General features: G+C 39.8%; 2 protein-coding genes across 3 annotated transcripts in view; one reads left to right on the top strand and one right to left on the bottom strand.

Moving 5' to 3' along the window:
* Window positions 1-941: 941 nt before the first annotated feature.
* On the top strand, window positions 942-15,649 carry phf3 (PHD finger protein 3). 2 transcript variants are annotated; one of them, XM_074646367.1, is made up of 16 exons: window positions 942-1,100; window positions 4,235-4,485; window positions 5,639-5,755; window positions 5,858-7,166; window positions 8,223-8,490; window positions 8,896-8,947; window positions 10,403-10,508; window positions 10,628-10,784; window positions 10,897-11,013; window positions 11,268-11,390; window positions 11,488-11,632; window positions 12,032-12,218; window positions 12,302-12,449; window positions 12,550-12,639; window positions 12,858-13,053; window positions 13,141-15,649. In XM_074646367.1, exons 2-16 carry the CDS (start codon window positions 4,251-4,253, stop codon window positions 14,916-14,918), a joined length of 5,028 nt encoding a protein of 1,675 aa, XP_074502468.1. In that variant the 5' UTR covers window positions 942-1,100; window positions 4,235-4,250; the 3' UTR covers window positions 14,919-15,649. The 2 variants fall into 2 exon arrangements, with proteins under 2 accessions (XP_074502468.1, XP_074502467.1); XM_074646366.1 differs by having other exon boundaries at window positions 8,223-8,499.
* eys (eyes shut homolog) overlaps window positions 15,424-21,495 on the bottom strand; it is a 206,291-nt gene continuing 200,219 nt past the window's right edge. The window contains exons 51-52 of the mRNA XM_074646369.1: window positions 15,720-17,001; window positions 15,424-15,653 (exon numbers count right to left, since the gene is read on the bottom strand). Coding sequence (XP_074502470.1) covers window positions 15,809-17,001 — 1,193 coding nt within the window. The 3' untranslated portion in view covers window positions 15,424-15,653; window positions 15,720-15,808. The remainder of the gene's footprint in view (window positions 15,654-15,719; window positions 17,002-21,495) is intronic.

The raw sequence follows: 21,495 nt of genomic DNA, 5'->3' as shown, positions 1-21,495 counted from the left end.
AATTTAATAATCTATAGCAAATTATTTCGCGGACCCCCTGACAGAGTGCCAAGAACCCCTGGGGGTCCCCGGACCCCACTTTGAGAATCACTGATTCAAGACATAGGGCAGCTTTGAATGGCTGGTTCATATGGTGCAGTTTCATATTTAAAAACTGGAGACAGTGCATTAAAAAGGATAGAATAAATAAGTATTCAAATTAACATACCTAAAAATAACAATAAAAGAATAAAATAAGTAAACGTTTCAGACACAATTTCATACAATTTGCAGTCATACACCCAATTTGCAGTCGTGTTTAGCAGCAGAGAAAAGTGCATTTATGTCCATATTAAAGTGCCGTTTGCATTACTGTTCCACTGTTCCTGCATGCAGCTTATTTTACACACAAGGCAAGAACCTTTTTTTTTTTTTTTTTTTTTACAATGTAACAAAATAAATACACACAGTATACATGCACGAGAGTGTCAAATATTTCACTTTTTTATATATGGAAACAAAACGTGTATTTTTTTTTTTTTACTTTTCTTTTAAATATTATATTTATTGTTTTTTGTTCATTTTGAAACAACAGAACAAACATTCACAAACGTCCCCAATAATAACATTCTCGGTACAAAGAAACTTAATAAACCTAATATTAATATAAAATAAGCCAGTATAGATACAGGAACAACATATTATATACAAAAAAAATAAAGTAAAAAAAATATACACAAGTAAAATAAATAAAATTTAAAACAATAAAATAAGATCTATTTATATATACATATATATACAAATCCACATTTTGAAAAGTTGACTCAAACAACATAGTTTGCTCTTCAAGACAGTCAACCCCTCTGCACTCTTGTTCACAAACCATACCTATTGAAAACCACCCTGTAGATATAGATATGTGTTCATATATCTGTATACTGTATCAGCTGCTATGCTACCTGTAAACAGAAACCACGTGACGCTCCTCGCTGCCTGTCAGCTCTCTGCAGCAGCAGCAGCCACAGACGGCCGAGGAGTTGGAGGAAGTTACTGGCAGCAGCTGTGAGCTAGCATGTAAACCTTTACACGAGTCTGGTTCAGCCATTGCAAGCAAGAGAGAGGTAAGAGTCTCACACATACATGAGGACACATATGTCTAACAGATGCATGTGGGCGTGATCATCTAACGACCTGCATGTGAGCAGGCTGCAAACTAACTTGGTAGCTCAAAAGGCCTAGCTATGCTAATGCTAACCTAGCTAGCATGTTTAACTTATATATTTATACATTTATGTATTCTAGCTTTTCTGACACGTATTTTTAATATTTCAAATTATATTTATAAGAGCATTATTAGAGTTTAAAACTGTGAGTTATCTCTTCCTTTATAAGTTGCAGCGGATTGTTGTTAGCTGCCATGCTAACGTTAGCATGCTAACTAGCTTCATTGAGGAGAAGCTAAGCTAAGTTAGCTCATCAGATGAACGTTGTGTCTCATATTAAGTTGTATTAGGTGACATTAAATCAATTTGTTTAGAGATCTGCTGATATATTTAAGTAATGTTGGTGTTTTTGGTTCACTATGGGCCTGCTCAAGGTTGTATTAGTTGTATTAAAATAACTTGCAGGTGATTTAACATTCCTCTCTTTGAAGGCTTTCCAAGTTGCTCATAGGACTTGCATGAATATAACATTACCTCACGCTTATTAGCAGTGCACATGTTTTATTCAAACGTGAACGGACCCACGGAAATGGTCAAACACTGTGATGCTAGCGACGGGGGTTTAACGCTGCAAACCTGGCAACATTTACAGCTGATGAGAGGCATCACAGAAGTTTATAGCTGTCTGTCACTCTGTGTGCAACAACTGTGAAAGACATTCAGGCAGAAATCAATCACCTTGCTCAAAGTCTTTTTATTGGTATTCTTTACAAAATCCATGTATTTTTATATCTGGTACATTTTTTTTTTTTTTGTGATCAATTTTTTATTGGTATTTAAGCAAAATTATATAGGGTGGGGTTACAAATTGATAGATCACCAATAGAGTAAAAAAAATATATATATATAATCACAAATGTCCATGTACTAATCAATACAGAATTGGCAAGCAGCTACAGAAAAAAGAAAACATTGGTACATTTTTTTTGCACTTTGTATTACTAACTTTTTTACTGCCTTTTTACTAACATGTTTTGCACTAAGGAACTGTGATGCTGGAAACTTGATTTTCCTTCGGGATTAATAAAGTTACTATCTATCTATCTATCTATATATCTATCTATCTAAATCCAATAAATAATTGTATAAACAAATTATACCCCCCATCCCCATCCCTATAACAATATTACTGCACCATTAAATAAGCAAAGTTAATTTCATAAACAATTACATTTATACATATAAATGAATTAAATCTGATAGCAACATAAATCAAACATATACCAAACAAAAACAAATAAAAGAATAAAAAAAGGAAAAGACCTACAAAAATATGTAAATTAAAAATAATAATAATAAATAAAGTATAAGTTATGAATTATATGTAATATGGGGTCAGCAGTTTAAAACTTCAATGTCAGTTGTATCCATTTTTTTCTATATAGATTAAAAAGGGCCTCCATATAGCATAACATTTCTGAGCACCCTCTTGTAGTATAGCGAATCTTCTCCAATACCAAATGATGTATGAAATCAATCACCTTTTGATTTGAGTTTTTCGTACATGTTAACCTGTATGAGGGAGTGCTAAAGCATAGTTTGGTTAATCAGATTGATCAATCATTAAAGGAGAAAGGTGCCCTTAAAGTTGACACATGTTGGACCCCCACCCAAAACCTAAAGACACAGATATCTTCTTCTAAAAATAAACATAACAGTGTGGTTCTCTGATTATCGAAAAGCAAACAAAGGTTATCCACAATTTAAATACTTTTTTGTCCAAAATAAACAAATATGCAAATAGGTAAATTAAGGTAACCTGTAAACAGAGAATGAAATTAGCAGGTAGAAATTCCAGGTCACCTGCCACCATGGCAGAAATGTTTTCTTATATTAATAAATACTATTTTAAAAAGCAAATCCTAAGTTTGAAATAGTCAGGTATTAAAGTTACGTGATATATTCCATATTTATACTGTCTTGTACTGATTCAGTGTTTACAATTCTGAAGCGTTCTACATATATTTCAGAAGTGGCAGACAATACGATATATGCACATATTTTTTTCAACCCAATTGCAGAGAACATCAAGTTGCTCCTGTAATTGAATTAACATGTTATTATGTCTACTGTTATTGTGATGGCCCCATGGCAGATGCAGACATAATGCTTTTCAAAATTTACACATTCACTTAGAAAAACATATTTGACATATTTGTTTTTGCACCCGCTTCCTCAACGTTTCGCGCCTCGTGTGCATATACGAGTCATCTTATTGGTCTGTCATATCTGAGGAAATTTTAATTAATGGCCGATGTCGATATTCTTATTTTAAAGCCTTTATCTGCTGATACCGATGATGTGCCAATATCATTGTGCATCCCTAGTGAGTAGGCCAGTCTAACACATAAATCCTTTAATGTTGCCTATGTTACTTCTGTTTTCCCATTTCTTTATCATCACATGACTGAAAACAGAAACTAATGAAATTAAAGTACATAATAAGGAAGCCCGACTCAGCAGAAATGTGTAGCGCAAAGCACTTCTTGGCAAACTGACTATTGTACATGTCTTTTTAACTAGCCTATAGATCAATTTTTCACACTGCACCAGGTCTCAAGACTATTTGGTCCTTGAAAGTAAAGTTAATACTAAGATTTGGAAATTGGCTCTTCAATACTGTGCTCCACAAAAGTGGATCAATCTGCAGAAGCTTGTAAATTTAGACATGCTAATCCCTTTTAATTAACTCAAATTTAATCAATTTAAATCTCTTTTGACTGGCATTGCAGTGTAACTGCATGTGTTTTCTTTGAATTGATGTTGTCCCTTATGTTGGTCTGTTTGTTGTATACTTTGTTGATGTACACTGTAACTTTTTGTGTGCTTTTATGTACTGTAATCAAGTATGTGTGTATTTGTATATGTACTTTTGAAGCCACTTTGAGATTAAACCATAATGGTCCCCTGAGCCCAGTTAGATGGACGTGGTGCATGATAGCTGTCTTGAAGCATTATTGATATAATTTTGCTTGATCAAAATGGGTCATTTGATGCCTTCTCTCCCTTCTGTCTGTGTTGTTTTCATGCAGGAAGGCAGCAGCATTCATGGATACTGTGGACACCTTTAACCATTTAATACCCAGTGACCAGTTGGACGACTCCCTGGTAACAGGTCAGAACCAGGAATGTGAAGCCGGTAATGAGTTTGGGCCCGGACTCCGACCGGAAGATTCACTGAAGAACATGCTCAGTGACAAAGACCCCATGTTTGGATGCGCAACCTCTCAGTTCAATCTGCTGGACAATGAGGACTCCACTTTTCAGGATGCTGGCTCAACAGGTATGTCAACAGACAAAATAGATGGTAAAAATGTTGATATGTACTGATTCCAAACTTCGATTAAAAGCCAACTGGCTTGATTAACAGCTACTACCAAAACTTAATCAGAAATACTTTATTGATCCTCAGAGGGAAATTGGGATGTTACAGTTGCTCTTATATAAACATAAATAAATGTAAGTAAATAGAAATAAAGGAGTAAATAAAATGTAAATTATGTACACAATGCTACAATAAATAACACAATATATGTAGAGAAATGTAAGTAAATCATAAAAATAGGAATGAGAATTTAGGGAATATGTACAAATATGTTCATCAAACACATACAATATATAACCACAGTGCAAATAAGTAAATACAAAATGCTGAGAAGTGGGATCTATTAAGTGTGATGAATATAAATGCAGTTATAGTATAAATATGATTTAAATTTACAGTATAAATGCCAGGGTATTGCACAGCTTAATTATTGCACAAATTATTGTACAGTTAAGTTACAGTTCATGTGGCTCCTTCACAATATAGGCCATTCATAATTAACTAGAAAACTTGGTAGAAGATGTTTTAAGTATACATTAACAGCTTGCTAACATTTTTTTTATCAGCAGCGACTTTTCTCTGATATGCTCAGTTTTTAATTTTTACGTCTCAGCTCTCTCAGCAGCGTCTACGTTCAGCTAACCACCTGAAAGATGGTTGATAAAACGAATCACATAGGCAGATCGCCCTAGATTTAGATATGCAGGGAAGAATCCTCACTGTCAGCATCTGTTTGTATACAAACATTTTAATGTCAGCATAAGCACTATCAGATATCACATTCAAACTGTGTTTTATTTTGAGTAGTACAAATCACCCATTTAATGTCATGGATATGTTTTGAAATGGTGAAGACATACAGCAGCTGAGGGAAATTCAGTAATGTTTTATATTTATTATTTTATTAGATTTTAAAAGAGACATTTTAAAAAGACAATATACAATGATGCATCATTATTAAGGTGCCAGTGTCAGCCAAATGGCTAATTTTCAACCGTTGTGATTGCCATTTCTCTTTCTATCAGCGTTAAATATTGTTTTCTTTGTAGATTTGCCCCTTACATTGACACACAGGGAGATAAACTACATGTATTTCTTTTGGCTGTTGCAGGTCTCACTGATGGTTCAGCATCCACAGGCCTCAGCAGTGAACTGACAGTTGCAGACACCACACAAGTAAAGCAACCTGTTGGCAGGCGGAGGAAACGTCCAAGTAATTCAGAATACGGTAAGTTGCTCATTTAGATTCCTGTTTCCACCGTATGACACCTTCAAATTACAGCTGTGTGACACACATTTTTCTAAGTTTTGTTCCTTCTTGTTGAAACAGAATATAGCAGTGGCCCAGATTCTCCTAACACATCCACCGACGCCATGAACCGAGTACGACCAGGAAAGAAACCAGCGAACAGGCTACAGAAGTCATTTCTTATTGAGAAAGGAGTTAAAGGCGTCCAGCTGAAGAAAGAATTAACTCTTGGAGGACGTGTTGATGTTAATGATTTTAATGGTGGAATATGGCTGAAGCCTTCCGTTGTATTGAGACGACTGACAGTCACAATTGCAGGATTCAGGATTGAGCTGCTTCCTGGACCCTCTTACACACAAAATGTTGAAGCGAGCCAGTCTGCGTGCCTTGACGGTGTTTTTTCGTATGCTGGGGACATTGGGTTTGCTGTGCTGCCTGACGACGCTGTCAATGTACAGAAACCCACACCTGAGAATGTGGCAGAGGTGGAAGTAATAGAGAAGGGCTCTGCTGATGATGTAGCCCTTGGGCTGGGCCCGTATGTGAATCCTAACGACGTGCAGACCTCCAACGGGACTTTAATGGGGAGTGCTTGCACGCAAGAGACAAAACTTGACAATCAGAGTGTTCCTGAAAAGGAAAAGCCAGTCAGTGAAGAAAAAGACGACATCAACGAGCCACAAAACATTGAGAACAACAGAACTACTGTTAGTGATCAGACTGACAAGGAAAAACAGATTGTGGACAAAACACTGCTCAAGTCGAAACAAGAACTGACTTCTAACAAGAATAAGGACTTGGTTTCAGGTAAACCAAACAACATGATTAAGGGACATAAAGTAACCCAAAACATGCCATCCAAAGTCCAAAGAGGAGACCTGCACAAAATGAAATCTCTGAAGGAAAAGAAAGATGTTTCACCTTTGAAAAGGCCTGCAGAAATCACCCAAAGTGAGCATGCTACTAAGATGCAGAAGACACAGGGCACAGGAGAGAGTAAAGTGAAGCCAAAATCACCAAGTACACCTAGCCCTGTAGTGAAGAGAAGCCCATCATCTGGCAACCGTGTGGATCAGCAGGGACCAACTAAACCTACTCATCCTCCCAATATCTCCAAAGTTGAAACCAGTAACCCGATGCCCAGTCGTCCAGGCCAATCTTTAAAGATGCCAGAGGAAGGAGGGCAGAAACTGAAAAAGCCTGAAAAGATCCTCCAAAGACAGAAAAGCAAAACTTCAAGAAGCATCTCCGTGGACGAGCCGCAGCTGTTCATTCCAGACAACGCTCCTGTCGTGAAGAAGGAAGCTGCTGAGGAGCAACCCGCCAACAGTGAGATTGTATGGGATGGAAACAACTGTTGTGGCCAGTGCAAAAAACACCACAATAACATGTAAGTGTTGCGAGACAGATCACTAATTTGTTAGTCAAACTTAATTACGGTATGTTGTAGATTTAACTTGACAGGTGAGGTTTTTGTTACAGAACTGTGACCAACACTGAATTGTTGATAGTTCTACATTTACTCAGCACAGCATGCAATATTTGAGGGAGTTAAAAGGACCAGTGGGTAACATTTAGGGGGATCTACTAGCAAAAATGGAATGTAATATTAATAAGCATGTTTTCTTTAGCGTATAATCACCTGAAAATAGGAATTGTTGTGTTTTTGTTACCTTAGAATGAGCCGTGTAGGTCTACATAGGGAGTAGGTCTTCTTTGTGCAGCCGGCTGCCATGTTTACACAGTAGCCCAGAACAGACAAACCACTGTGTTAACTTTTCCTGTTTGGGCCGGAGTCGATAACGTTACTCACTCCGGAGTTAACCCCCATCACTCCACTCAGCCGCCGGGAATCAAGACACGGGAAACCTCTGTTGGTCTTGATAGCTGCAGCATTTATTTCTGCACAAACTGCAAATTCCACTGTACATTCACTTGATATTCTCAGAGCTAAACTAACTCTGTCTTCTGTTCCTCTCGCTCACTTGTTCGCTCACACACGTTCGTCTCCGCTTCACTACCTACTTCCCACGTAACGTTACAAACGCACTACGCACTGGCTCTGCTATTCTCCAAATGACCTACGCTACTCTTACAACAACTGGCTCTAGAGAGGGCTATTCACGTTTTCACGTCGGCCACTGTAGTTCTCCTACACGCTTAGCACACGGGAGAAGTTGCAATCTGCAACCTCACCGCTAGATGTCAGCAGATGTTACACACTGTTCCTTAAAGACTTGAAATGATGGATATGATGAGGGGAGGGTGAAAGCTATTGAACCACAATTATCAAAAGACCTGACTGGCTTATAGGCAATTATGTGTATGGCACAGAACAAAAATGACACCAATATTACAATTCTCTTTTTGTTTCTTCAGAGCGTACCTGGTGCTCAGACTGCTTATTTGCTAAAACACCTTTTAATAATATCCGTACTTTGTTTAGGTTCATGGTAGGCTGTGGACGCTGTGACGACTGGTTCCACGGCGACTGCGTTGGTCTCGACCTGACGAAAGTACGCGAAATGGAGGAGGAGGACCAGATGTACGTGTGCTTGAAGTGCTGTGAGGAGGAAAGCAAAAAGGTGGAGCCCGAGCCCCCGATTGCAGCCAAACCAGAAGTTCAAGTGAAGACGGAGGTCCAGGATGTTAAGCTGTCTCCCAATCCCCAACCGGGACCGTCCCAGAATATCCCATCAGGGGGGGTCAGACCAGTAAGAAAGGTGAACGGTGTCACCATGAGTTCTTTAATAAAGCTGTTTGAACATGCATTTATTTAAATGTTTCATATACAAAAGATATTTTATTTGCCCCCCCAGCTAATTCATCCTCTGATATTAATCATAGCCAGTGTTACCACTACTCATGGGTTTGTTGTCTTTTTGCTTTTACTTTGCCTGTACAGAAGGTTTGCATGTGGGTGTGTGGTTAACATGGTGTACTCACCAAAGTTTAGTACATTTTCCCACTCACCCTGTGTTTTTTTTAAACCATTTTCCAGGGGCGGGGGGTATAATATGTGTTGTCTTTTTCATGTCTTCATATTTGTTGATATTTTCTTTAATGACTGAATTAATTAATATGTCTAATGTGCTTTTTGCACGTCTCTCCTAAAACAGGATCCTGACAGAAGGCAGTCCTCAGATGCCAGAGAAGGAGCTCATAAAACAGGTAATTTTTTGGGGGCTGTGAATGGAAAAATATGTTTTTTTTTGGCTTGTTCTGTTTTCTGACATACTATTCTGTGATTTTTTTTCCCCCTTACATTTGTATGGTATACCATACAGTAACTTTTTTTTATGACATACATATTATTTGCTCCCATGTCCATTTCATACTGCTCGGGTTGCAGCTGAGAGAATAAGGATAAAATACTCATAAATCCCTAAAGTATATCTTCTCTTCTATTCTATTCTATAAGAATACATCAAAGCAACACACATTCATTTAACAGAATACACAATGTAATTATAGTCAGATCTACTCGTGATCTAGATGGGCCCGTGATATTATAAGCCTGATAATTTACACATTCACATAGTTGGCAATTTTTTGCCAGCTGTCCTTCCTGCGTTTGGCAGCTGCAACTGTGTTGCTGTTAGTCAGGAGTCTTAGTCTTCATTTGTAAAATATGCCGCTCTGCTGACAGTAGACTTGTCCATGTCCAAACACCACCCCTTTTATGTGAACACGCTCATAGCCAGATTGGGAAACCCTGGGTTGATTTATCGAGCTGATAACCACCGTCGTAGGACAGCCTGATTGCGGTTGTTAGGTTTAATGAAACATGTTGAACCTGAGTCGAAGTGCAGAACTCTGGCTGGGTTCATGGTTCAATGTTTTACAATATGTAAACAAGATTGAACGAAGACAGTCACAACACATGAATACTTTTTAATCAAATTAACACATTTGTTTTATACATAGGGTGATACATAGGCTTTTGTTGTATGAATTGAAAAACTTCTTAAGACCTTTGTACTGCCAGTTCAGATAAGACTTGTGACAAATGTCATCACCAAATATGCTCAAGACTTTGAACAAAGGCTGTTAATTGTATATCTCTACAACCAGAAAAGAAGTGTATGAACTAAACTTTTAAAGACTTCTGAAGCCAAATTTTATACTTGAATGCTACAACTGTCCATACGCTGATGACAGGGGAGATTTGGGTGTAGCATGATTCCGATTCCAGCTCACTGTTGTTTTTGACAACTCAACAAAGTTTACAGTTGAGTTGCAACACATCAAGTGAGCGGGGAGTCACAAATACGGGGAGTCGCATTTTAAAAACAAAAAAAAATAGTGTATCTTTAGGGTAAGGGTCTCTTAAAATAGCAGCAAACAGTTTTGTTGTGTCGCTTCTGTTGTTACTGTTTGCTTCTATTATTGGAAACCCAAATGTGGCCACAAAACCAACGTTGCTGAAAATCATCAACAATAACATCTACAACTTGCTTTGCATTCTTGTTCAATACAGAAGAGGATGAAAAAAATCGCATTGTCCTTTCTTAGATATTATATAATGTAATCACAATGCTGTGTTGAATCTTTGATATTTTGTAATCCTTGTGGTCACAGATTTCCCCAAACTGCTCAATAAATATATGCATTCTATCCTCATAGGCTTTTATCTGACAAAAAGTAAGACTCAATCTTCAAAGAAACCGGTGTCTGTGGAGGCAATCAGGCGAAGTGTGCGTGATTCTCTGAAAGAAATCCTTATACAGAGGTAAGTATTTCATGACTGAAAGTAATTAAAAGAATTGTGTAAATACAGAAGGTTTTTTTTTAATTGAAAAACTCAACAAACAACTAAGTGCACTAAACATTATACTTTCTACACTTCAGGTTGAAGGAGTCTGATTTGAGCGTCTCAGTGGAGAGGGCCTCTGAAGTTGCCAAGAAGACAGAGAGAGAGCTTTTTCACTTGTATAAAGACACCGACAACAAATACAAGAACAAGTACAGAAGCTTAATGTTCAACCTCAAAGATACTAAAAATAATGTAAGTACCATTTTAAATCAGACATGATCCAAATGTAAAGTTTTTTTGGTGTTTTAATATAAATATAGTTACATTTGTCTTATTTCTTTTTTTTATTTTTATTTTTCTCTAGGTCCTCTTTAAGAGGGTTCTCAAAGGGGAGATTTCTCCTGGTAACCTAATTCGAATGAGCCCCGAGGAACTGGCCTCGAAAGAGTTGGCTGCTTGGCGACAAAGGGAGAACCGACATGTAAGTAATGCTTAACTCTTTGTTGTGGATTTCTTCTACTAATTTTATTGCATAAATTCACAGAAAATTATAAATTAACAGCTCATAATTTTAAGAAAGTCAAGTTAAAGTTAACCTCAGAAAGTAGTATTAACATAACATTGTGAGATGTTGTTCTTTTTTATCACATCTTTTTTTAAAGGATGGTTGTATTTTGGAATGCAAAATATTCAGTAGCCCTGTAAAAAGTAATAATAAAATTCCTCATTTTACAGACTATTGAGATGATTGAAAAACAGGAAAGAGAGGTCGAGAGACGGCCGATCACTAAGATCACACACAAAGGTGAAATTGAAATTGAGAGCCAAGAACCAGTGAAGGCACCTGAGCCTGCAGAGGTAAGGGACAAGACGAATATTACTCTGCATTACTTTATATTTACTAGTAAAAGAGTCCGCTTCAATTTCTTTTATTTTTTTTCTCTTGTCTTGTCAGCTTGAGCCTCCTCCTAAAGTGACTGAAGTCTCAATGGAACCACCAAAAACCCCTGAGGATAAAGCTGAGAGCACCAACACGGAGAAAGACACCACCAGCCAACACAAGTCTCACTTATTTGATCTACACTGCAAAATCTGCACAGGTAAACCCTGATACAAGAACAAAAGATCCTCATCTTAGCCATTAAAGGGATAGTTCGGGTGTTTTTGAAGTGTGGTTGTATGAGGTACTTATCCATAGTAAGCCTGTTACTTAGAGTAGATGACGGTTGGCACGCCCCCAGTTTGGAGAAGCAGACCGGAGTACCAACACTGGAGCAAAGCAATACAGTGCTGTGGACGGGGATGGCAGAAAAACATATTTTAGCCACCTAAAAGAAAGGCTCATACACCAACGATGGATAAGTACCTCAAACGACCCCACTTCAAAACACCTGACCTATCCCTTTAAGCTCTGCCTTTGTTGCCATGTTTTTCTGCTTATGCGTCACTATCCTAAGTTACCGACTTGTTGTGTTATGTTTTTTTCTTATTTCAATAAGGTCGTATGGCGCCCCCTGTGGAGGAGGTACCAACCAAAGTGGTCAAAGTTGCTACTACAGTGGTTAGGAGGCAATCCACGAAACCTGAAGAGACGAAGAGCACAGCGACACCCGCAATCGACGACGATCTGCACCTCACCGTTTTAGAGGAGAGCTTCCGAAGCGCTCACTCAGGCTATGAAGCAAGGTAAGCAGTTATTCCTGACACTGTGGTTCTCGTGTGCAACTCATCTTTGCAAGCTTGCTCCATTTGCCTTATATTTGCCACAGGTCGGATCATAAACCTGGAAGAGAAGAAGAGGCCATTTTCCTTTCCAACTTGGAGTCCCCGTGGCAAGGACTCATTCATATGCACTCTGTGGCAAAGTTTGCGACAAAAGCTTTTCCCGTCTCAGGCATTTTGGACAACCTGACTGAGGTAAAGCGGACATAACTGAACATATTTCGTGTTTGAATAGCTGCTGCAAAGTATTTCAGACTTAAATACCGTCAGTAAGGTTTGATCTTTTTTCCAATAGGACCTTCCTGATAGCATTCAGGTTGGCGGAAGGATAAGTCCACAGACGGTGTGGGACTACTTGGAGAAGATACGGGCAACTGGAACAAAAGTGAGTTTTTGGCAGCTTTCCTTCTTAAAGGGATTATACAGCCTATAGTAAAATTCAGTCATTAAATCTAATCACCCACCCTTATGTCCAGACAATTAACATCCAGATTTGTAATGTCATGTGATGCATTATAAAGCTGCTCCATTGAAGAGTTATGGTCCACTTCTTGCACAATGATTGCAGATTTTACTGACACATGCTTTTTCTTTCATTAAAAGGAGGTGTGCCTGATTCGCTTCTCCCCTGAGACGGACGAAGATGAGATCTCCTATACTCTTCTGTATGCCTACTTCAGCAGTCGTAGGCGTTTCGGGGTGGTGTCCAATAACCTGAAACAAGTGAAGGACATGTATCTCATTCCTTTGGGAGCCACTGAAAAAGTTCCACATCAGCTTGTTCCCTTTGATGGGCCAGGTAACCTGAACACTAAATTACCTCCTCTCTGTAAATTACATTACATTTTTCATATTTTAAACTCAATTAATCTTTTTCATTTGACAGGTTTAGAAAACAACCGCCCCAACCTTCTCCTCGGACTCATAATTCGCCAGAGACCGAAAATGGATTTTCTTCCAGTGGAGATGAATGAAACCGCCAGGATTATTCCTGAAATCAAGCCCATCATCGTTTCCGCAAAAGAAACCAGAGCAACAGAGGAGGAAGAGAAAATCTTCCTTTCTTCCTTGACTACTCCACATAAAAAAGAGAAGGACAAACCACTTAACACTACTGAAGATGTTGATGAGCCGATTACAGAGGCTTTGGAAGAACCATCTGCATCGGAGGAGACCAGCAGTCAGGAACCCCAAAAACCACTGCGCTTTCTTCCAGGTGTGTTACTAGGCTGGGGAGGGGAATTACCGCCTCTGCCAGATCTTGGAGTTAAACATGCAACAACAGCAGACGACAACCAGAACACGCGACCAGTTCCAAAGTCTGAGGCATCGACTGGAAACTTGAAAAGTCCAACAACAGCTGCTGCACAACGAGAGCGCTTTGTCATCAAGAAGAGAGAAGCTAAACCTGTTAAAGCTGAACCGGAGCTATCCGGCCCGACTGATACATCTGCTGCAAACAACTCATCAGGAAAGGATGCTGCAGTGGTGACACACAGTGCACCAGTCTCTCTGAAAGATAAGCCTCCAGATGTATCGACTGAAGCGTTCCTGGCAAGCTTGTCTGCAGCTCAAAGCGGGACTGAAACGAGCAGCGCTGCCTCTGCAAACAAAGGCGATGCCGGCCTTTTGTCTGACACTGAAAAAGCACCGTCTGAAGGGAGCTCTTTGTCGCAGTCAGAATCCCAGGCTGCACCAGCTCACACCAGTAGTTCAAAACCTCCTTTAAGTGGAATATTGAAAAAATCTTCAGCGTATTCCAGTGTGGATGAAGATAAAACAACGGTAATACAAAAGGATGAAGTCAGCCACCCAGCTCCTTCGAGTCCCAAACCCGTTCCCGTGTTGAGCAGCACTAGAAATGATACGGTTACACTATTTCACCAAGGATTTTTACAGCTTTCTCAGGCCAAGAAGAAACCTGAGGAAGAAAAGCAAACAACTATTCCATCATTCGCTGGTGAAAATGAAGGTCCTGACATGTCCCAGGCTAGTGCTACAGTAACTCAGACACTATATCCTACTACAGTTCAAGTACCACAAGCAGTGTGTTACACAGAAGCCTCTGAGCTCCAACACGACACAGTAATGGCATCAGCTCTCCCAGTATACAACAGCGCTGCACCAATCCCATCACAGCAGCAACAGCCTCAGGTACCTGGCAGCTACGAATACCCAACCGGCCCTCCTCCTAACACGTTCTCCATCCCACACACCCAGGATCAGAACCACAGTGCACCGTGGGCTCAGGACGGCACTTCACAAGCTCTCCCTGGACTTCAATCGCAGTACGCTGAGAGCTACCCCGAACCAGCTGGCCGACCTCCATCCCTGGCCAAAGATTATAGGCGTCTAGAGGAGCGATACAGTGACCCGTGGGAGAGGCCGCGAACGACTGAGGAGAAAGACCACCACGGGAGGCACAGCCATCAGAGGGACACTCATCACGGGAAAAAGAGCAGACACCACGACCGGGAGAAAAAGCGCGAACGCAGCCACGACAGAGAGAGGAGTAGGCACCACGGACACTCAGACGACCGCTATGGTGAGAAGAGGAAAGAGAGGCACCACAGCGATGATCACAGCAGCCGTCATAAGGACAGACACCGACATAGACGGGACTCTGATTATGAGAACGGACGGAGAAGTTCAAAAGACAGTTAATTATGTTTGGGGGTTTTTAAAGCCTTGCTAGCAAGCGTTGGAGGCTCTAAGAGACTGTTGGCTTGTTGGTCACGTGGCTGGTTCAAAACACTTTGGCTGTATTGGCTAACAGTGAAGTTGTTTGTTATTTTATACAGCGGTCTGCAGCTTATACGCCATTTCCTTCATAGAAGTTCCTTTTTATGTTATTGACGGTGCAGCCAAAGTGAAATATCATTTCAGTGGTATTGTGAAGAACTTTGTAGACGTGTTCTCTTCAAAACCAAGAAGAACTGAATATTGGAGCAATTTCAAAAATTTTAACCTTTTTATTGTATATATCTATTGTTCATATTGAGCTGCTGTGCCGACCACAAATGATCAGTTAATGTTTTCAGTCTCGTGGTACAAAAATAAGTATGGACCATTTGGTGAACATTTTAAGTTGGCATGAATGTAACACAGAAAACATTGAACTGAGGACCGTGATCTAAACAGCAGCTTTGCTTTTTTTCCCCAAACTTAAATTCTTTTAAATTGCTTAAATATTTTATAAACTTACTTTTTTTTGAAAAAGTATGTACATTTTGGCTTGTAATATACATTAGAGATGAAGTGTGCCTTTGCACTGTGTTTATGTACAGTTCGTAATAAAGCTAATCCTTTTTTATTATTGATTATAAAAAAAGCCTTTTATGTCTTTCTAAATATTTAAAGGTAAAACCACCTGGATATAGATTTACCTTTAAAAACATACTAGTATCACACATCTCCTTATAGACTGGTTTATAGTGGGGCGCTAGAATTGCCTTTAAAAAAAACAACTAGTGTTACACAAATCTCCTTGTGGACTAGTTTGTAGTTAAAAAACAACTCAAGTTTGATATCACGTCGTGAAGGGAGTTTCACTACTATTCATTGTCCTCATAAACATTAAAACCCTCGCTATCATTGAGAAACGGCAGCGGCTTGGTATCTTTAAACAAATAAACATTTCTGAGACTTCCTTCAAAGCCTTTTGAAAACAACCCAGAAGTGACGATCGATACATTTCTGTATAATTCAAATCCTCCAAAGTAGAGCTGACCGCCATAGTTTAAGGCCACGTAACGCTCAAACGGGTCCATGTCTTGGAAAAGGACTCTCTTATTGTTTAAGAACACCTGGATAACTGTGCTGTTTAAAGATATGGACACATTGTGCCAAGTCTTGCAGCACAGTGTGACATTTCTGAAAGTTATTGGGAGGGAAAGTCTCTCTCCGAGATTGACAGCGATTTTGAGGTGGCCGTTCTCAAGTCCAACTGTGAGGTAGTCGTCGTCTTCGTGTTCAGCCCTTCCCATCCACATTATCACACTATCATTTGAGCGTGTGTGGAAGCTGAAAGAAACCTGTGTGTATTTAAAATCCCTTGTGTTGTATCTCGGGTCCTGGTACAAAACGTATGAGCTTCCCACAAACTTGAGAGTGTCTGTGACTATTTCTGTGTCGCAGTACCTCCCACCCCATCTTAAGGGGCATATGCAGCGGTATGAGGTGACACTAGATGGAGCACATAAGGAACCCTGTTTGCAGATGTTGTTTACACAGTTTACAGACTGGTTACACACTGAGCCAGTCCATGATGGCTGACATACACATGTGAATGAGCCACTTCCTGTTGCACTGCAGCGACCTCTGTTTTGGCACACCTTGTACCCGCAGGCGGTCCCATCCCAGTCCCCTACGTTGACTCCACCAATTGCGCCCGTCTCCGTTAACTCAAACTCTTCACCGTTGAGCAGAAGCTCTCTTAAGCCACCAGTGAAGCCCAGTGGCTCCCCTTCAGTTGCATCTGTGGAGACGAAGCTCAGAGTGGACACGCCCCCGACAAAGATATCTGTAGCAACATCGAGGGTGGTCATCCCTTCAGTCACATTCTCTCTAATCTCCTTATCGTCCAGACTGAGAAAGCCTTGGTGACCAACTCGGCCAGCCTTCACTGTGTGCCAGGTCCTGCCGCGCGAGTCCACACGCTCAACAGACTGCAGGACATGGGTGCCATCCCCAAGATTGTATCGCAGCTGAACAAACCCAGATGTCAAGGAGAGGCAGAAGAAGTCTCCTGCAGGAAGAAAATAAAACAGTAATACATTTCATTAGTAAGCTCTTTCTCGTTAAAGGGTCAGTTCGCCTACTATTTCTACAGTAGAACATTGTTCTGACGTTACCTGTTCACAGCTGTTAACTCGTTCCCTCAAGTTAGTAAGTCGTTCCCTCAAGTTAGTAAGTCGTTCCCTCAAGTTAGTAAGTCGTTCCCTCAAGTTAGTAACTCGAGGGAAAGACTTACTAACTTGAGGGAACGAGTTAATAAAATGTTCTCCTAGTGCTCTAGAGGCGCTCCATCATTTTTCGACGTATTATACTATGAATTTTTTATTTTTTCGACATACTATGCTATGACTTTTTTCCACATAGTATACTACCTTTTTTTTTTTACTTTAAAAAAAAACAACTTTCAACATACAACTTTTTTTGACATACAAAAATATGACTTAAAAAAAAAATTGACATAATATACTATGACGTTTTTATTTTTTCAACATACTATACTATGACTTTTTCGACATACTGTACTATGACTTTATTTGGACAAACTATACTCACTCTGACCTATTTTTATTTTTTTGACATACAATATGACTTTTTGGACATAGTATGGCTTTTTTAAAATTTCGACATACTATGATTTATTTAATTATTTCAACATTATTGTATGACTTTTCTTCGACATAGGCAAGGCAAGGCAAGGCAGCTTTATTTGTATAGCACATTTCAACAACAGGGCAATTCAAAGTGCTTTACAGAAACATTCAAGAAATAATTAAAACAGTTATAAAAACATTAAAGATTAGAAAATAAAAACAAGCTAAAAATAAAAGCTAGGATAGAAGCTAAAATTGCATAAAACTCAAGAGTAAAAGTTATAGTGCAGTGTCAGAATAAAAGGCACCCGCAAACAGGAAAGTTTTAAGCTTTGTTTTAAAAGAAGTGAGAGTTGGAGCGGTCCTGCAGGTTTCTGGGAGCTTGTTCCAGATATTTGGTGAATAAAAACTGAACGCTGCTTCTGCATGTTTAGTTCTGACTCTGGGGACACTAAGCAGACCTGATCCAGATGACCTGAGAGGTCTGGATGGTTCATAACACAGCAGAAGATCAGAAATGTATTTTGGCCCTAAACCATTTAGTGCTTTGTAAACCAGCAGCAGTATTTTGAAATCAATTCTCTGAGAGACAGGCAGCCAGTGTAGAGACTTCAGAACTGGACTGATGTGATCCACTTTCTTGGTCTTAGTGAGGACTCTAGCAGCAGCGTTCTGAATCAGCTGCAGCTGTCTGATCGATTTTTTAGGAAGACCGGTAAAGACGCCGTTACAGTAGTCAAGTCGGCTGAAGATAAATGCATGGACTAGTTTTTCCAAATCCTGCTGAGACATCAGTCCTCTAATTCTTCTTATATTCTTCAGGTGATAGAAGGCTGTCTTTGTAATTGTCTTAATATGGCTGTTAAAGCTCAGGTCTGAGTCCATGACTACACCAAGGTTTCTGGCTTGGTCTGAGCTTTTTAACATCACAGATTGTAGGTGAGCACTAACCTTTAATCTTTCTTTTTTGGCTCCAAAAACTACGACCTCAGTTTTGTCTTTGTTCAGCTGAAGAAAATTCTGGCACATCCAATTATTGACTTGTTCAATGCACTCACTCAGTGCTTGTATTGGACTGTAGTCTCCTGGTGATAGTTATGTAAATTTGTGTGTCGTCTGCATAGTTATGGTAATTTATTTTGTTGTTCTCAAAAATCTGACCCAGTGGGAGCATGTAGATGTTAAACAAAAGAGGCCCCAAGATGGAGCCTTGGGGAACTCCGCATGTGATTTTGTTCAGCTCAGATTTGCAATTACCTATAGACACAAAGAAGTCCCTGTCTTTTAGGTAGGATTTAAACCAGCTGAGTGCTATGCCAGAAATACCCACCCAGTTTTCCAGTCGGTCTAGTAATATATTATGGTCAACCGTGTCGAATGCAGCACTGAGATCCAGTAAAACTAAAACCGTAGTTCTACCACTGTCTGTGTTCAATCGGATGTCATTGAAGACCTTAACAAGAGCAGTCTCAGTGCTGTGGTTTCGTCGAAAACCTGACTGGAAGACATCAAAAGAGTTGTTTAGTGCCAGAAAGCTATTTAATTTTTGAAAAACTGTTTTTTCAATTATTTTAGACAAGAATGGAAGATTTGATATCGGTCTGTAATTATTTACTACTGATGAGTCCAGATTGTTCTTTTTGAGGAGTGGTTTGATGACAGCAGTTTTCAGGGCCTGTGGGAAGACTCCTGAAACAAGAGATGCATTAACAATCTGTAAAAGCTCTGAGACCATACAATCTGATACTTTTTTGAAAAGGCCTGTTGGCAGAATGTCAAGGCAGCATGAGGAGGATTTTAGATGTTGTATGATTTCCTCCAGGTATGTCTGATTTATTGGATAAAACTGTGTCATGGTATTTGCGCCAGGTTTAAGTGGACGCAGGGGAAACAAACATCCTGTACCTGCTATGGAGGAAGTGACTGCTTGTCTGATTTTGTGAATTTTTTCTGTAAAAAAGGAAGCAAATTCATTGCAGGCCCTGGAGGATAAAAGTTCAGAGGCTACTGACACAGGAGGGTTTGTTAGCCTGTCGACAGTAGCAAACAGGGCACGTGCATTGTTATTGTTTTTGGTGATGATGTCAGAGAAGAAGGACCGACTTGCATTTTTCAGTTCTGAATTATAAATGCAAAGTCTCTCTTTATAGATGTCATAATGAACTTGTAGATTTGTTTTCCGCCACTGGCGTTCAGCTTTTCGACACTCTTTTTTCATTTCTTACCAACATGGTATTTCTCCATGGAGATTTTTTCTTACCAGAGACAATCTTCACCGTTTTGGGTGCAATGGTATCAATAACATTTGTCATTTTAGAATTGAAATTATCTACAAGCTCATTGACAGAGGTCCAGGGGAGGGTGGGTGTGGAAGAGAAAGCCTGAACAAATTGATCACTGGTATTTTCAGTGATATACCTTTTTGTGATTACCTCTGTCTTATCATTTCTGTGCACAGGAAGAGTACTCTCAAAGAATACACATGAATGATCAGACAGAGCAACATCCATCACTACAACCTTGGAAATGTTCAGGCCCTTTGATATGATTAAGTCCAAAGTGTGTCCCCTATTGTGTGTGGGCTCCGTCACATGCTGACTCATTCCATAGTTATCAAGAACCTGACAGTTCTTTGGCCCCTCTGTCCTGTTGGTTGTCAACATGGATGTTAAAATCACCAACAATGACTACACAGTCAAAGTCAACACAAATTACAGACAGCAGTTCAGTAAAATCATCAAAAAAGTTTGCACAGTATTTAGGTGGCCTGTAGATATTGAGAAACAAAGCTTGAGAAGAGGAGTTCAGCTGAAGAGCGACATATTCAAAAGAAGCAAAATGTCCATAAGATATCTGTTTGCATTGGAGAGAATCATTAAACAACATGGCAACTCCACCTCCTTTCTTATGCATTCTAGCTTCGCTCATAAAACTAAAGTTGGGAGGAGTTGACTCGATAAGAACAGCTGCACTGTTATTTTGGTCTAACCAAGTTTCAGTTAAAAACATAAAATCAAGCTTGTGCTCAATAATAAAATCATTGATTAAAAAACTTTTTCCTGCCAAAGACCTGACGTTTAACAGGGCTAGCTTTAATGTGCTAGAAGCATTATTATTATTTTTTGAGACATGGTTTGGCTGGCAAGGAATCAATGCTAAATTTGATAAATTAGCACAATCAGTAAAAATCTTCCTGTTTCTTTGCAGATTCACCATTCTTTTTCTACTACTTATTAGAACTGAGATAGAAGAAGCTCTCATCACACAGGGCCCCAGCTTTTCCTGGAAACAGTCACGTGTATCATTAGCCTTGAAGCTTGGACCCAGCACATATCAATCTGTGCTTGCAACTTTTTGTAAAGGAACATCCTTATCAGGCTGCAGAGACAGAGGCTGATTCCATTGTGGAGGGGATGGAGGTGGTGGGTGTCGTGCTTGTGGAGATAGTGCCAAAGTTGTTCGAGGTCGACCTCGTGGGGGGATCATGGGAGAGAAAATGGGTGTAGGGCGGGGAGTAAGTTTAGTTCCAGCATTGACCAGCTCCTTCATGTGGTCAGTGAACTCCAAGAGGGGGAGGAGGGAGAAAGGGTGATAAGCGAGGATGAGGACGCCTCCTCTTGTCTCTGCTGTATCCCAGGGCTGGCTTGTGGTGGGGGGTGAAATGATTCTCCTTGAGGTCCCCTGGCACATTGTGTTGTGTCTTCCTCTAGTGGTGATTCCTCTTGTCTCGCGTCCTTGGCAGAGGGAACAGATGAATGACGCAGGAAGTAGAATAGGTTGGAGTTGAACAATTTTACTCCTGACTTGTTTAGGCAGAGTCCATCTGCCTTGAAGAGATGTCTGCGGTCCCAAAAAAAGTTAAAATTGTCAATAAAATGCACTGAGTGGGATTTGCATGCTGTTGAAAGCCATGT

The sequence above is a fragment of the Sebastes fasciatus genome, chromosome 9, assembly GCF_043250625.1.
Source record: "Sebastes fasciatus isolate fSebFas1 chromosome 9, fSebFas1.pri, whole genome shotgun sequence".
NCBI lineage: Eukaryota > Metazoa > Chordata > Actinopteri > Perciformes > Sebastidae > Sebastes > Sebastes fasciatus.
This window is presented reverse-complemented; position numbering and strand designations above follow the sequence as displayed.

Bases quoted from the DNA above. Each gene is read 5' to 3' on its own strand.
- phf3 (XM_074646366.1), top strand. From the start codon at position 4,251: ATGGATACTGTGGACACCTTTAACCATTTAATACCCAGTGACCAGTTG. The intron at 10,785-10,896 runs GTAAGTACCATT...ATTTTTCTCTAG, and splicing joins TCAAAGATACTAAAAATAAT to GTCCTCTTTAAGAGGGTTCT. The intron at 12,450-12,549 runs GTAAAGCGGACA...TTTTTCCAATAG, and splicing joins TTTTGGACAACCTGACTGAG to GACCTTCCTGATAGCATTCA.